At 38.6% G+C, this 13,753-nt stretch overlaps 1 protein-coding gene across 5 annotated transcripts in view; it reads left to right on the top strand.

Moving 5' to 3' along the window:
- DROSHA (drosha ribonuclease III) overlaps window positions 1-13,753 on the top strand; it is a 130,231-nt gene that overhangs the window by 45,443 nt on the left and 71,035 nt on the right. For all 5 annotated transcript variants that reach the window (XM_079916365.1, XM_079916366.1, XM_079916367.1 and 2 more), the window contains one exon: window positions 12,461-12,630. In XM_079916365.1, coding sequence (XP_079772491.1) covers window positions 12,461-12,630 — 170 coding nt within the window. The remainder of the gene's footprint in view (window positions 1-12,460; window positions 12,631-13,753) is intronic.

The following is a 13,753-nucleotide window of genomic DNA, read 5'->3' as shown; positions in this document are numbered from 1 at the left end:
TTGAGCCTGTCAGATTCTGAGCCGTTCACAGCCTGGCTTTCCTTTGGTGCCCCACCTGCCTCTTACCTTGTCCCCACCCCGCTGCAGCTGCTGATGCCAGAGCCAGCCTGCAGAAGACCAAAAACAGTGGACATGCTTCAGTTGAGTCTCCTCCCTAATGTGGTACCTGGGCTCTTGTCCTGGTCTGCCTGCTGCACTCTCCTTACTTGCCTTCTGGCTCTCTGATTTGTCCTTTGTGGCTTTTGTTTCTTGTCTTTTCATTCTAGTTTAGCTTTTCCTCCAGATTTTGTCCATGCTACCCTTTCCTCAGTCCACTCAGTCACAATGGCTTATTTTTATTTTAGCATGGTGTTAATCATATTTTTAGTATTCTTAATGTTCATTTTGTTTGGAAAATGCATTCAAAAGATTTTCTCTTTTGGACATCTGGTTTTATTTCATTGAGAGGTCCTTTGTATTTTTTAAATATTTATTTATTTTTATTTATTTGTTTGGCTGCATCGGGTCTTAGTTCAGCCTGCCGGCTCTTTGTTGTGGCACACGGGCTTCTCTCTAGTTGTGGCACATGGGCTGTAGAACGTGAGGGCTCAGTAGTTGTGGCGCACAGGCTTAGTTGCCCTGAGGCATGTAGGATCTTAGTTCCCCGACCAGGAATTGAACCCACATTCCCTGCATTGGAAGGCAGATTCTTAACCGCTGGACCACCAGGGAAGTCCTGAGGTCCTTTTCTTCTTTTCAAGTGAATGCATCTATGATTTTATAATGGAGGTTTAACAGTAAACTTATTAGAAAATTGTGTTAGTTTGTTGAAAAGCCTTTCCTTTCTGTATCTGTCTGCCTGTAGGCATTTTATGACCAAACAAATCTCTAAGAGAAAGTGGACTTTTTTTTTTTTTGAAAGTGGACATTTAAAAAATCATCTTAAAGAAGAATCTTATGTCAGATACTTACTTCGTGGGATTTCAACTCTCACAAAATGTTTCTTGTAACTGTATAGGGATAACACTTAGGTTGTCAAGAAGGGAAAGGTCTATTGACTTATTTTTAAACAGGATTTACTTTTTCATTAGACTTCCTTTTGAAAATATACTTATTAAAAAAAACCCGGGACTTCCCTGGTGGCGCAGTGGTTAAGAATCCGCCTGCCAATGCAGGGGACACGGGTTCGATCCCTGGTCTGGGAAGATCCCACATGCTGCGGAGCAACTAAGCCCATGTGCCACAACTACTGAGCCTGTGCTCTAGAGCCCACGAGCCACAACTACTGAGCCCGTGTGTCACAACTACTGAAGCCCGTGAGCCTGGAGCCCATGCTCTGCAACGGGAGAGGCCACCACAATGAGAGGCCCATGCACCGCAACAAAGAGTAGCCCCTGCTAGCCGCAATTAAAAAAGGCCCCCTGCAGCAATGAAGCCCCAATGCAGCATTAATTAATTAATTAATTAATTAAAGTAACAGCTATTTCAGGGACTTCCCTGGTGGCGCAGTGGATAAGACTCTGTGCTCGCAATGCAAGGGGCCCGGGTTCGATCCCTGGTCAGGGAACTAGATCCCACATGCATGCCGCAACTAAGACCCGGCACAACCAAATAAAACAAAAAAGTAACAACTATTTCAGAACAATGTTAGTATACTTAACACTATTGAACTGGATGGTTAAAAATGGTTAAGGTATTTCAAATACATTATACAGCTAATAATACTGTATTACATATTTGAAAGTTGCTAAGAGAAAAAAATCTTAAATGTTCTCACCACAAAAAAGAAATGGTAATTACATGACATGATGGAAGTGTTAGATAACACTATGGTGGTAATCATTTTTCATTACATAAGTTTATCAAATCAATGTGTCATACCCCTTAAACTTACATGATGTTATATGTCAGTTATATCTCAGTAAAGCTGAAAAAAATGGTTAATATGGTAAATTTTATGATGTTTTTTATCAAAATAAAAAAAATATTAAATCTTTAAAAAGTGACAGCAGGACAAAAGAGTTGGAATGTTGCTGACTAATGGACCTAGATACCAGAAAACAGTTTCTTGATAACAGATACAATTTAGAATACTAAGCCAAGCAAAGGGAAATTTTCCTCAGTGTGAAAAAGAAAATTAAGTTTAAAAGTAGAAAAAGGTTAAGGATTTTTAAAATCAGTATTTCCTACATTTTCTAAAACGACATGCTTTATGAGTGTAATTAAATTTTTTTTAATTTTAAAAACAAATAGTTTGTGTCTCTAACTTCTCAAGTTTATATAATACTACTTAAGGTTGGCTTTCTATAATTACAATGTAAGATTCAAATTAATCAGTTCTTAAAAGTCTTACCTTATTAGCTTCTTCTGTCACTATTCGATTAAGAAACTTCATCATAATTGTTGGTGCCACAGGGTTGAAACTGTCAAAGTTTTATAAAGGAAGATAGTGGTTATGTGATTAATTAAAAAATACAGTATGGGGGCTTCCCTGGTGGCGCAGTGGTTGAGAGTCCGCCTGCCGATGCAGGGGATATGGGTTCGTGCCCCGGTCTGGGAGGATCCCACATGCCGCGGAGCAGCTGGGCCTGTGAGCCATGGCTGCTGAGCCTGTGTGTCCGGAGCCTGTGCTCCGCAATGGGAGAGGCCACAGTAGTGAGAGGCCCGTGTACTGCAAAAAAAAAAAAAAAAAAAAACAGTATGTATATAAAATTTTAAGCAGAAATTTCATTCTATTTCTATTCTATGTGATATAACACTCTCTTCCTGAATTTCTTTGGGAAACAGTAACCTTTGATTATTATCTCCACTGAGACTGTCAGAGATTATAAATATTAGAGGACATCGACCAATCTGCACATACTTCCTAAAATAACAAAAGATAGCAAGCAAGGTTGAAATTTAAAACACCTGCCATTTAATTTGGAGTTTTAGAAAACTTCACTGAAACTCACCTCAGAACTTCATGTAAAGTATGAGAATCTTGATGAAACTGGTTAGGTAAATCCTACCAAAAACAAAGGAAAAACATTAGCTCAGTTTCATTCCCATGTAAATTTATTTTCAGATTTATATCTACCAAAACAGGAAAAATGTTATCTATTCAATGTATTGTAACCAGAACTTTTGTAGAAATTAAGGGAGACATCAAATAGCTGATATCCTAAATAGTAAAACGTATCAATGGGATTTTGAGAGCAAACTTCTTAGGGTCACTACAAGTTACAATATTTTTTCTAAGATGTCATTTTCCAAATATTTTTTGCCTTTCTATACTTAGGCCATTAAATATTTAAAGTTCATTAACCCATAGCTACTTTATCCAAGTTTACTGCAAGAAACTTTAGGTTTCTTCTATTATACAAAGCCTTTATGTTATATTTTACCAGTACTAACACTATGGAGAGAGTTAATGTCATTACCACATGAAATATATCTTACAATTGTTTACTCAATAGTTACAGCAGAATTTCAAAAGCTGTCCTTACTTCAACTAGAATTATCAGTTCTCAGATCATCTCCAAACATTTGTAGTTTGTTATATTTTGTCGCTCTTAGTAGAAACTCTTTAAAAACTGCTATCGGAGGGCTTCCCTGGTGACGCAGTGGTTGAGAGTCCGCCTGCCGATGCAGGGGACGTGGGTTCGTGCCCCGGTCCGGGAAGATCCCACATGCTGCAGAGCGGCTGGGCCCGTGAGCCATGGCCGCTGAGCCTGCCCATCTGGAGCCTGTGCTCCACAATGGGAGAGGCCACAGCAGTGAGAGGCCCGCGTACCCCCCCACCAGAAAAAAACAAAAAAAAACGTGCTATCTGAGACCAATAAGGAAATACATGGAAGCTTGATTCTGAAAGGAAACATATTTAACACTTTTGTTTTTTTTTTTTTTTTTCTTTGCTGTATGTGGGCCTCTCACTGTTGTGGCCTCTCCCGTTGCGGAGCACAGGATCCAGACGGGCAGGCTCAGCGGCCATGGCTCACGGGCCCAGCCGCTCTGCGGCATGTGGGATCTTCCCGGACCAGGGCACGAACCCGCGTCCCCTGCATCGGCAGGCGGACTGTCAACCACTGCGCCACCAGGGAGGCCCTAACACTTATATTTTCAACCAGTTATATACGCATCAATATTATACATATGTTCGTAATATACATTAATGAATACATTTACATATACATGAAGGAGCACACAATATTGTAGACTGTTTTTAATTAGGCAGAACAGTTCAAATTTAAAATAGAATATTCATTTCAAAAGACAAAAGTCACTATGAACACCAGTAACTTTTCTGTACCAATGAATGTAATATGGAGTTAACTGATTTCAGAACACAGCTGTTAGTATAAAAGTCATACAATTGGTAAAAATATTTATGACTTTGCCTACACAGTGAAGATTCTCCCAATTAGTGCATGACTATAAATGAGCTGTTTTCAATAATAATAAGTTTTAATTTAATTTAATAATAAGTTTTGGGCTTCCCTGGTGGCGCAGTGGTTAAGAATCTGCCTGCGCTCTGGAGCCCGCAAGCTGTGCTCCGCAACAAGAGAAACCACCGCAGTGAGAAGCCAGCGCGCTGCAATGAAGAGTAGCCCCTTTCTCTAGTAGCTCGCTGCAACTAGAGAAAGCCCATGCGCAGCAATGAAGACCCAACGCAGCCAAAAATAAACACACAAATAAATTTATTTGTTTTAAAACAAAACGCTGAAGGATATAGAAAAATGCCTAATGTATAAAATGCATTTTGGTATTTGATGGCAAATTATGGTTGATTCGTTTTTCACAATATGACTTCACTGAAAATCTTTAGAAAATGATGAGTTCAAAAGGAAAATACATTTTGATGTATATTTTCATTTTTTTCTGTTCATAACTTTTTTGCATAGTGGTCATCATACTGATAAATGTTTTGCATCCTAATTTTTAATAATTCATCAAGCAGGCAGATATTTTTAAAGATCATGATATGTAGTACCAAATTTCTTGTCAAAAGAATCATCAGTTTATGCTGCCATGGAAAATGCATTATTAGTCTTCTTCACGTTTTGGACTTTCCTTCCTTCCTCCCTCCCTCCCTCCGTCCGTTCCAACTATAGCTCTATGAGGCTAAGGAGTAAACAGTCTGTGTTGTATCACTACTGACATACTACTAAGTGGTGCACAGCAGGGGCTCAGTAGATACTTGTTTACTGACTTTATTTAATTGGTCATAATAGTGTCTTAGTAAAATATTCATGTATTTCGTTACTAATAAGAGTGTGTTTTTCAAACATTATTTGGTATTGTCTCTCATTTTTAAAAAGTAAACCTTTGATTGAAGTAGAACACAAGTACTGAAAAGTGCACGTATCATACATGTAAGACTCAATGAATTTTCACAAAGTGAATATGACTGTACTCAACACCCAGCTCAAGATTACCAGCATCCAAGAGCCCCTTTCCAGTCACTACCCAGCCCGTCAAGGTAGCCTCTATTCTGGCTTGAAAATACCATGTATTAGTTTTACCTGTTTTTGAATTATAAAAACTAGAATTGTATATTCTTTTTTGTTTCTGTTTTCTTCTGTATTATGTTTTTTTTTTGTTTTTTTGTTTTTGTTTTTGCGGTACGCGGGCCTCTCACTGTTGTGGCCTCTCCCGTTGCGGAGCACAGGCTCCGGGCACGCAGGCTCAGCAGCCATGGCTCATTGGCCCAGCCGCTCCGCGGCATGTGAGATCTTCCCGGACCGGGGCACAAACCCGTGTCCCCTGCATCAGCAGGCCACTGTGCCACCAGGGAAGCCCTGTATTATGTTTTTGAAATACCTATTGTTACAGTTAACTGTAGTTGGCTCATTCTCATTGCTGTATAGTATTATATGGTATGACTAAATTAAAATGTATTTAACCTGTCTGTGATTAATGGACATTTGCATGCTTTCAGTTTTTGACTCTTTTAGATAGCATACACGTGTTCACCAAACACTTATACGTGCTTTTTGGTGAGCATATATTTATGCTTTTCTATAGTGGATATATACCTAGGAGTGGAAATTCTGGATGTGTTTATATTAAGCTTTGTAGATACTTCCAAACAGTTTTCCAAAGTGATTGTACCATTTTACCGTCCCACCTGCAATATGTATGAGAGTTCAAGTTATTCCACATTTGCACCAACACTTGGCATTTTTCTTTCTTTTTCAAGTTAGCCATTCTGATGAGTATTCAGAGGTATAACATTATGGTCTTAATTTTCATTTCCCTAATGACTAATGAAATGGAGCACCATTTCATATATTGACCATTTGGATGTTGTCTTTTGAAGTGCCCGTTCAAGTCTTTATCTCATTTTTCTGTTGGGTTATATCTGCCTTTTTCTCATTTACTTGTAGTTATTTTTTATATATACTCTATGTGAATCGTTTGTCAGATATATATATTGCCAGTACCTTCTCTGTGATTGCTTTTTCAACATCTTAATGGTGATTTTTGGTGAACAGAAATTCTTTATTTTAATGTAGTGCAATTTACATATTTACCCTTTTTGCTTGGAGTCTTTTGTATCTTATTTGTGAAAACTTTGCCTACCCCAAGGTCATCAAGATACTCTTCTATATTTTCTACAAATTTAGGTCTATAATCTGTCTCAAATTTGTTTTTACAAATGGTATGAGATATGGGTCAATACTCATTATTTTCAGTATGACATCCAGTTGACCCAGCACCATTTTTTGAAAAGACCATTCTTTCTTCACAGAATTGAAGTGTTACCTCGCCCTTAATTATGTCGACTCTGTGTGTGTGTATGTGTGTGTGTGTGTGTGCGTGTGCACAAACAATACAAAAGTGTATGAAGTAAAAAAGTGAACACCCCCTTCTAGACGTGAAAATGAATAGGTGCTATAAATGGTTTGATTTGTATTTGTTTTAACCTGTACAGAGAGAATTATGCTTTTTTCTTTAAGTGGGATAACACTAAATATGTTACACAGCTTGACCTTTTACTCAACTGTTTCGGACATCCTCTATATAAATACATTGCCTCAGTCTTTAACACCTGCATGCCATTCCATAGTATGAATGGACGTTAACTTTTTTGGCAGTTCCTCTAGTCATGAGTATTTTGGAGGTCTCTATCTTTCCTCCATTACATATAAATACTTCAGGAATAGTCTTGTGTATCTATCCTTTTGCATTTGTGTGAGTGTTTCTACAAGGTAGGGTTCTAGAAGTGAAATTATTTGTTAAGACAGTACGCACATTTTAAATTTGGAAAGGGTTGGCCAAGTTTTCTCTAGAAAGGACATAGTTGGTAGTTCTAACCAACATTTTTAACAGTACCCTTTTTCTATACATCTGCCAGCAGTGGATATTACTAGTCACTTGATAGGTAAAAAGTCATCTGATTATTATTATTTGCATCTTGCTTGAACTCCTGTAGAATGAGCAGCTTTTATATAGTATTACATGGTCCTCTCCTTCTCATTTGCTTTTTGTTTGTATCAGTTTATTATACTATGTAACTGAAAGTTTATCAGTCATTTCAGTTTTTCTCTAGTTCCTCAGTTGACCTGCTTTGAAGACAGCTGTCTCAGTTGCTTTATACAAATTTATCCAAAGTTAAGCTTATAGTTTAAACCAAGGATTATTCAGTGCAGGCCAGTTTACCAGAAGTCAAATCACGGAACAACCAGTTTATTGATATTTTAAGAGTTTTCTCAAATTTTTGTTTCTTTCCTATCCCTGCCTCTACCTCTAGTAGCCAAATAGTTGATATGAGCTCTCCTAGAGCCACTTGAAGGTTTTATCCTGACTGTAGTTAGGGCTGGGGCAGGGCATAATTCAAGTTAGGAAGGCTGCACTTACGGGAAAGCCTTTTCATTGTTTATATCATTGCTGTAGTAAAGCTTTGAGAATCCTGAATCAATTTTGCAAATCAGTTATCTAGCAGATTGATTTTTGGAGAAGTAATTCTTTAGGTATGGCTGACAGAGAGCCAGAGGGTGGGAGAGTATATCAAAATTCCCAGGAGGGAAGTGTAGTTTGGAAAAAACATCAATTGATATAGCATCTTAATATAACTTTGTATTTGGAAAGTTTAGAAAATACTGTGTTGTTAATACAAATTTTCAAAACTTAAGATTATACAAAGGTGTCTTAGTAGGAATATACAGGAGACATGGTAATGAAGCTATATAGTTATTCTCAGTGTAAGAAAAGAGGAAGGTATTTTTATATTTCTTAAAATTGAGTGTTACAGCCTTGAGAAATACTCGTTTAACCAGCTGTATTCTTTTAAATTTTATTTTATTTTTTTTGGCTGCATTGGGTCTTCGTTGTGGTGTGCGGGCTTCTCACTGCGGTGGCTCCTCTTGTTGTGGAGCACGGGCTCTAGAGCGTAGGCTCAGTAGTTGTGGCTCACGGGCTCCAGAGCGCACGCTCAGTAGTTGTGGCGCATGGGCTTAGTTGCTCCGCGGCATGTCGGATCTTCCCCGGACCAGGGCTTGAACCCGTGTCCCCTGCATTGGCAGGTGGACTCTTACCCATTGTGCCACCAGGGAAGTACCCTAGCTGTATTCTTAACACAAATTCCCTAGCAAATTGCCCCTCCCCCCAATAACCATATAAATAATCAAGCAATATAAACCGAGAGAATTGGGTCTCTAAGAAACAGTTTATAAAGTCTGTCAGTTCATTAATGACTGTCCAGATTCATTCCCCGAAACACAAACTCCAGTTTTTCCCGAATAATGAACCATTGTCACGGTTCCAGTCCCAGTGCTGGCAGAATTCCTGCTAACCTTAGCTTACCCACTCTCATTTCTCATTTATATCATGTCCTATTTATCTCAGCCAACGAGATAAAGATTACTTCCTAGCCCTCAGTGACATAGTTCCGTAAATCCCCAACATAAACATGTAGCAAAGCAGACAAACCAAAAGAGCCAATTCATTAACATTAGTAAATTCATGGCAGTCTGCGAGCAAGTGGCCACATTATTTATCTGCTTCAGAAAGTCATTCCACAAATATTTCTGGAGTGTCTTTTTTTGCCTGACTGGGTGTGAGGGATGCAGCCCTTGCCCCGTGGGCTCTGCAGGACTTTGTAGTCACGTCTACTTTTCCTTATATTTCCGTAAGGATTTCACCTCAGGTTATCTGTCCTGAGTTTCTACTTTTCACATTGGTAAATATCTATCCTTTTAGATTTTAGTTGCTATTTAAAATATTTAGCAGATTTCAACATGGATTTACAACTTCCCCTTCAGCATTACCAATTTTGCACCTGATGTGTGTATGTTTTTTAAAAAATTATTTCTAGTTCTGTACTGCTATAAAACTCTCCTCCCACATCAGCAGCTTTGCACCTAATCTAGGTAGACGCATTCTCATAAGCATTCAGTGGCTTTCCTTCTTTCACAGGTATTCTTCTCCTAAATTGGGCAGTGCCCTTGGTTTGTAGGTTTAAGTGTTACCCCCTCCCACTAGCTCTTTGAGTTTTTTATTCTTTTCACTTTAAATTCAACGCCCCTACTCCTTTTCACTTTTATTTGAAGTGCCCTGAAGTCAGCCACTTGTAACTGCTTGTGGGGAGATTCTGGTGCCAGTGTGTATACCTGGACTTGCATATCTTTTCTCCTTCCACCAGGCACCAGCCTCCCCAAATAAAATCTGAATGTTTTTTTCTAATCCTCGCAACAAAACAACCCTCTGCTGCTTATAGTATCCTAGACTCCTAATGTATCCTTACAGGCTTACAGTGCTCTTTAGTAACCTTAACGAATATAATGATTACAATCTAAAGACTATTTTACTCTTTCCTTGGTGCCTAGAATCTCGTTAGTGTGGCAGTTCTTCTCGGGGCTCTCTAGGTTTTCTTTATCCCTGCTGCCCTGTATGTGGACACGTGCAAGTGTAAGTCAACTTACTCTGACTTTAAGAGTTCTCTTGTCCACCTGGTCACTTCAGGCCCCCCTAGAAGCAGAGATTACCATGGGCTCAGACGGACAGGTAGGCATTATGACTATGCTGGGCTCCATAGCAAAGAGGGGAACATCATTGATTGAGAAAGACATGTCACGTGCAGGCGGATTAAAATTTCTATTGAGACAGACTGAGAAATATGCCCTTAACCATGGAAGTTTGTTAATCAAAGGTGACTCCTGGGTTTAAGGCTGATGTTTTGTAATGAGGCATAAAAAATTTTTACTGCTGTGAACAATAATATGAAGGGTAGGTAGAACATGTCCTCCTGTGGGTTGATTGTATTTTGTACTTTAGTTACTTCTTAGACAGTTATTTTTTTTTAAGAGACTCTGTGTCTTTAAGAGAGCTCTGTTTTCAGAATGTTATCTGCAAAGATTCCTCTAGGAACAGTTGTGATTAGTCATCATTAGTCAACTTGCTTCTTGAAGGCCTAGAGCTTGTGTTTTTGTTTGTTTGTTTTCCATAATTGCTACATGGGACCACTCATAGTGCCTGGCACATGATGGTGAAAAACATGCTCCCGTCTGAGAGTCAAGTCCAGAGCGCTTCCTGTGCTCTGTAAAGCTTGGCAAGATCTGACTTCCCTGCTGCCTCCCTCACGCTCTCCTCCTCCTCACTCCATCCACGCTGGCCTCTTGGCAGTTCCTGGAACACATCAATCCCACTCCACCTTAGGGCTTTTGCTATGTTTTCTACCCAAGACACCCCGCTCCCAGATAGCCTCATGGGGCTCCTCTGCTTCTTTCAGGTCTTTGCTCACATGACACCTCTTCAAAGACACCTTTCCTGACCACCCTTTTATGTGTAGTTGCCCAGTTTGACCCTTATTCATAGCAGTCATCTCTGATCTATTATTATGTAGTTGTTTTTTATTGTATCTTTCCCTCCACTGGAATATAAGGGTTTTTTTTTTTTTTTTTCAGAAGATGTTGGGGGTAGGAGTTTATTAATTAATTTATTTATTTTTGCTGTGTTGGGTCTTCGTTTCTGTGCGAGGGCTTTCTCTAGTTGTGGCAAGCGGGGGCCACTCTTCATCGTGGTGCGCGGGCCTCTCACTATCGCGGCCTCTCTTGTTGCGGAGCACAGGCTCCAGACGTGCAGGCTCAGTAGTTGTGGCTCACGGGCCTAGTTGCTCCGCAGTATGTGGGATCCTCCCAGACCAGGGCTCGAACCCGTGTCCCCTGCATTAGCAGGCAGATTCTCAACCACTGCGTCACCAGGAAAGCCCATAAGGGGTTTTGGCTATTTAACACAGCTGTGTTTCCTAGGCCTGCTACATGATAGGTGCTTGGTAATTATTGAATGAATGAATGCATATTTAGATTAATGAATGAATGCATTCCTACATATATAGGGGCCCTGTAGCAGCAATGCCATCTAATTCCAGAGCAGCATCTGAGATAGAAAGACACAGATCAAAAAGAAATTTTGTGCAGGCTTCAGTTCTTAGCCCATAGCAACTTGAATTAAAATCTTTTATCTTCTTCCATTTACTAGTATCCCAGATTCCTTGGCTGCCATGAACTCTTCTATCTAGCACAAATAGGACCCCCTCATTTATTCCTACCCATCTCCACCATCTTGGTCCTCTTGTTTCTCCATGAAGTGTTTGGTCCTATACCACTGTTCCTAGCATGTCTCATGACCTGGGAAGGGTAGTTATTGTTCTCTACACCTTCAGGGCTCTTGTCCTTCCTTTGGGTGGGACTAGGCAGAGAAAAGGTGGTTGTACATGCTGGTCAAGAACCTAAGCCCAAAGAGAAGGCAGAAGCCTGTGAATCTGAAATTAATGCTCACATTAGATCAATGTCTTTGATTCATCAAGTACCAGATTAATTGATTTTTTCCAAGGTGCTTTCATTATGTTCTTTGTTGTTTTTATCCTCTGTGCTTGGTAATATATGCTTCTGTAAGTCTCAGAGTACTTGGTATTTTTTCCATGTACTAACTCCACAATGATTTCATGATATTAGTACAAGCTCTTTAGCTCTATTCCTCACGGCAGGTGCAGCACATTAGCACCAAAAAATTAGACCATAATGCAACGATAGCTTACTGAAAACATCCATAAATATCTCATAAAAGCTTAGAATTTCCTTAAATCAGTAACATCACTGTCAAAGAGCTTTCATCTGTTACCCTGTAAAGAGTGATAAAATACTTAAAACATAACACGGTTCTGTATATTATAAACTGTGGTTCTTTACATTAGGTGGTTTTAAATTTATTTAGGTAGGCACCTTTTTTATATTCCTACCTTACATATGGGCCTTTTATCATTTATAATGCCATTGTTGCCATTTTAGTAAATAAGGTAGTTTATGAGCACCGTTCATCAGTGAAACAAATGGCTTTCCTGTTATTTAGCACTTGGTTAAACAAAGGTTTAATGATGTAAATTCTGTACTTCCTTTTTAAAAATGCTCTCTTCTCATTGTCTCGTTTTTCCTTATTGGGTGGATGACTGGCTGTTAATTGAGTAGCCTTATTTTTCCCTCTCTCTCCACCGTCCCCTAAGACGGAGGAAAGGAAGTACTGTCCATGCACCAGATCCTCCTTTACTTATTACGGTGTAGCAAAGCCCTGGTTCCCGAAGAGGAGATTGCCAATATGCTTCAGTGGGAAGAACTTGAGTGGCAGAAATATGCGGAAGAATGCAAAGGCATGATTGTCACCAACCCTGGGACGGTATGTGCTGGTGTTGACAGTCAGAGACTGAATCACCTTCGTTTCAGGTTTGAGTGTTTTGCAAAAACGATAACAGAACATTTTTAAAGATTTACGTACTCATTGCTTCTTGTTCTTTGAGTAATTTTTTCCTTTAAATATTTAGTAAATAAGAAAAATATAATGTAGGCATATTTAGTAGTAATTTCATCTGCTTAGTAAATTTATTCTGATTATTATGGAGAATTTTGAAGTGTTTAGATATGTTCAGATCTAATTTTTTGCTGAGTATGAAAGTAATATGTCTTCACTATAGAAAATTAGGAAAATAGAAAAACGGCCCAATGAAGATGAAAATTACCCATAATTCCATTCTCCAGAGATGATACTATTCACTTTTCTAGTTTATTTAGAATAGACATATTTCATATTGTTTTGAAACAAAATTGGCATCATACTATTAAATATTAACATTCAGACCTTTTCCTTCTTATCCTCCTCCAGGAACAACCACCACAAAGTCGTTTCTTTTCCTTAGTCTTAAATCTCTTTAGGCGTGTAATAAAAAAAAAGCCCCTAAGTTATTTAATTAACCCCCTGTTATTGGGCACCTAGGTTGCTTCCAGATTTTTGCTATAACAAATAATGCTGTGTTGAATTTGTATATATGTGTGTAAACATGTATACATATGTATGTATTTATCTTTGAATGTGTCCATTTAATTCCTTAAGGTAGGCACATTTTGAAGGCTTTTGGTGCACGTTATAAATTGCCTTCCAGGGGGTTGTAGAATTTGCACTCTGACAAGGAGTATATGAGATTGCCCATTCCTTCATACGGTTATACTAGTTTAACAAAAAACTTTGTCAATTTGGTAGGAAAAAAATTGATACTATTTAGTTCAGTTTTCTGTTTATTTTGGTTTCTAGCAAAAATTGATATTTTAAATGTTTATTGACCTTTAAATTCTGATAATGGCTTATCGGTATCCTTTGTCTAACTTTCTTTTGTGGTATTTGTCCTTTTTTATTGATTCTTTGCCATAATTGTTACAAATATTTCCCATTTTGTTTTGTAAATTTTTGGCTTTAAAATTTGCTTCTAATGTTTATTTTGAGGTAAAAATATAAAAATCAAAGCAGA

The sequence above is a fragment of the Stenella coeruleoalba genome (genome assembly GCF_951394435.1).
Source record: "Stenella coeruleoalba genome assembly, chromosome: 3".
Classification (NCBI taxonomy): domain Eukaryota; kingdom Metazoa; phylum Chordata; class Mammalia; order Artiodactyla; family Delphinidae; genus Stenella; species Stenella coeruleoalba.
This window is presented reverse-complemented; position numbering and strand designations above follow the sequence as displayed.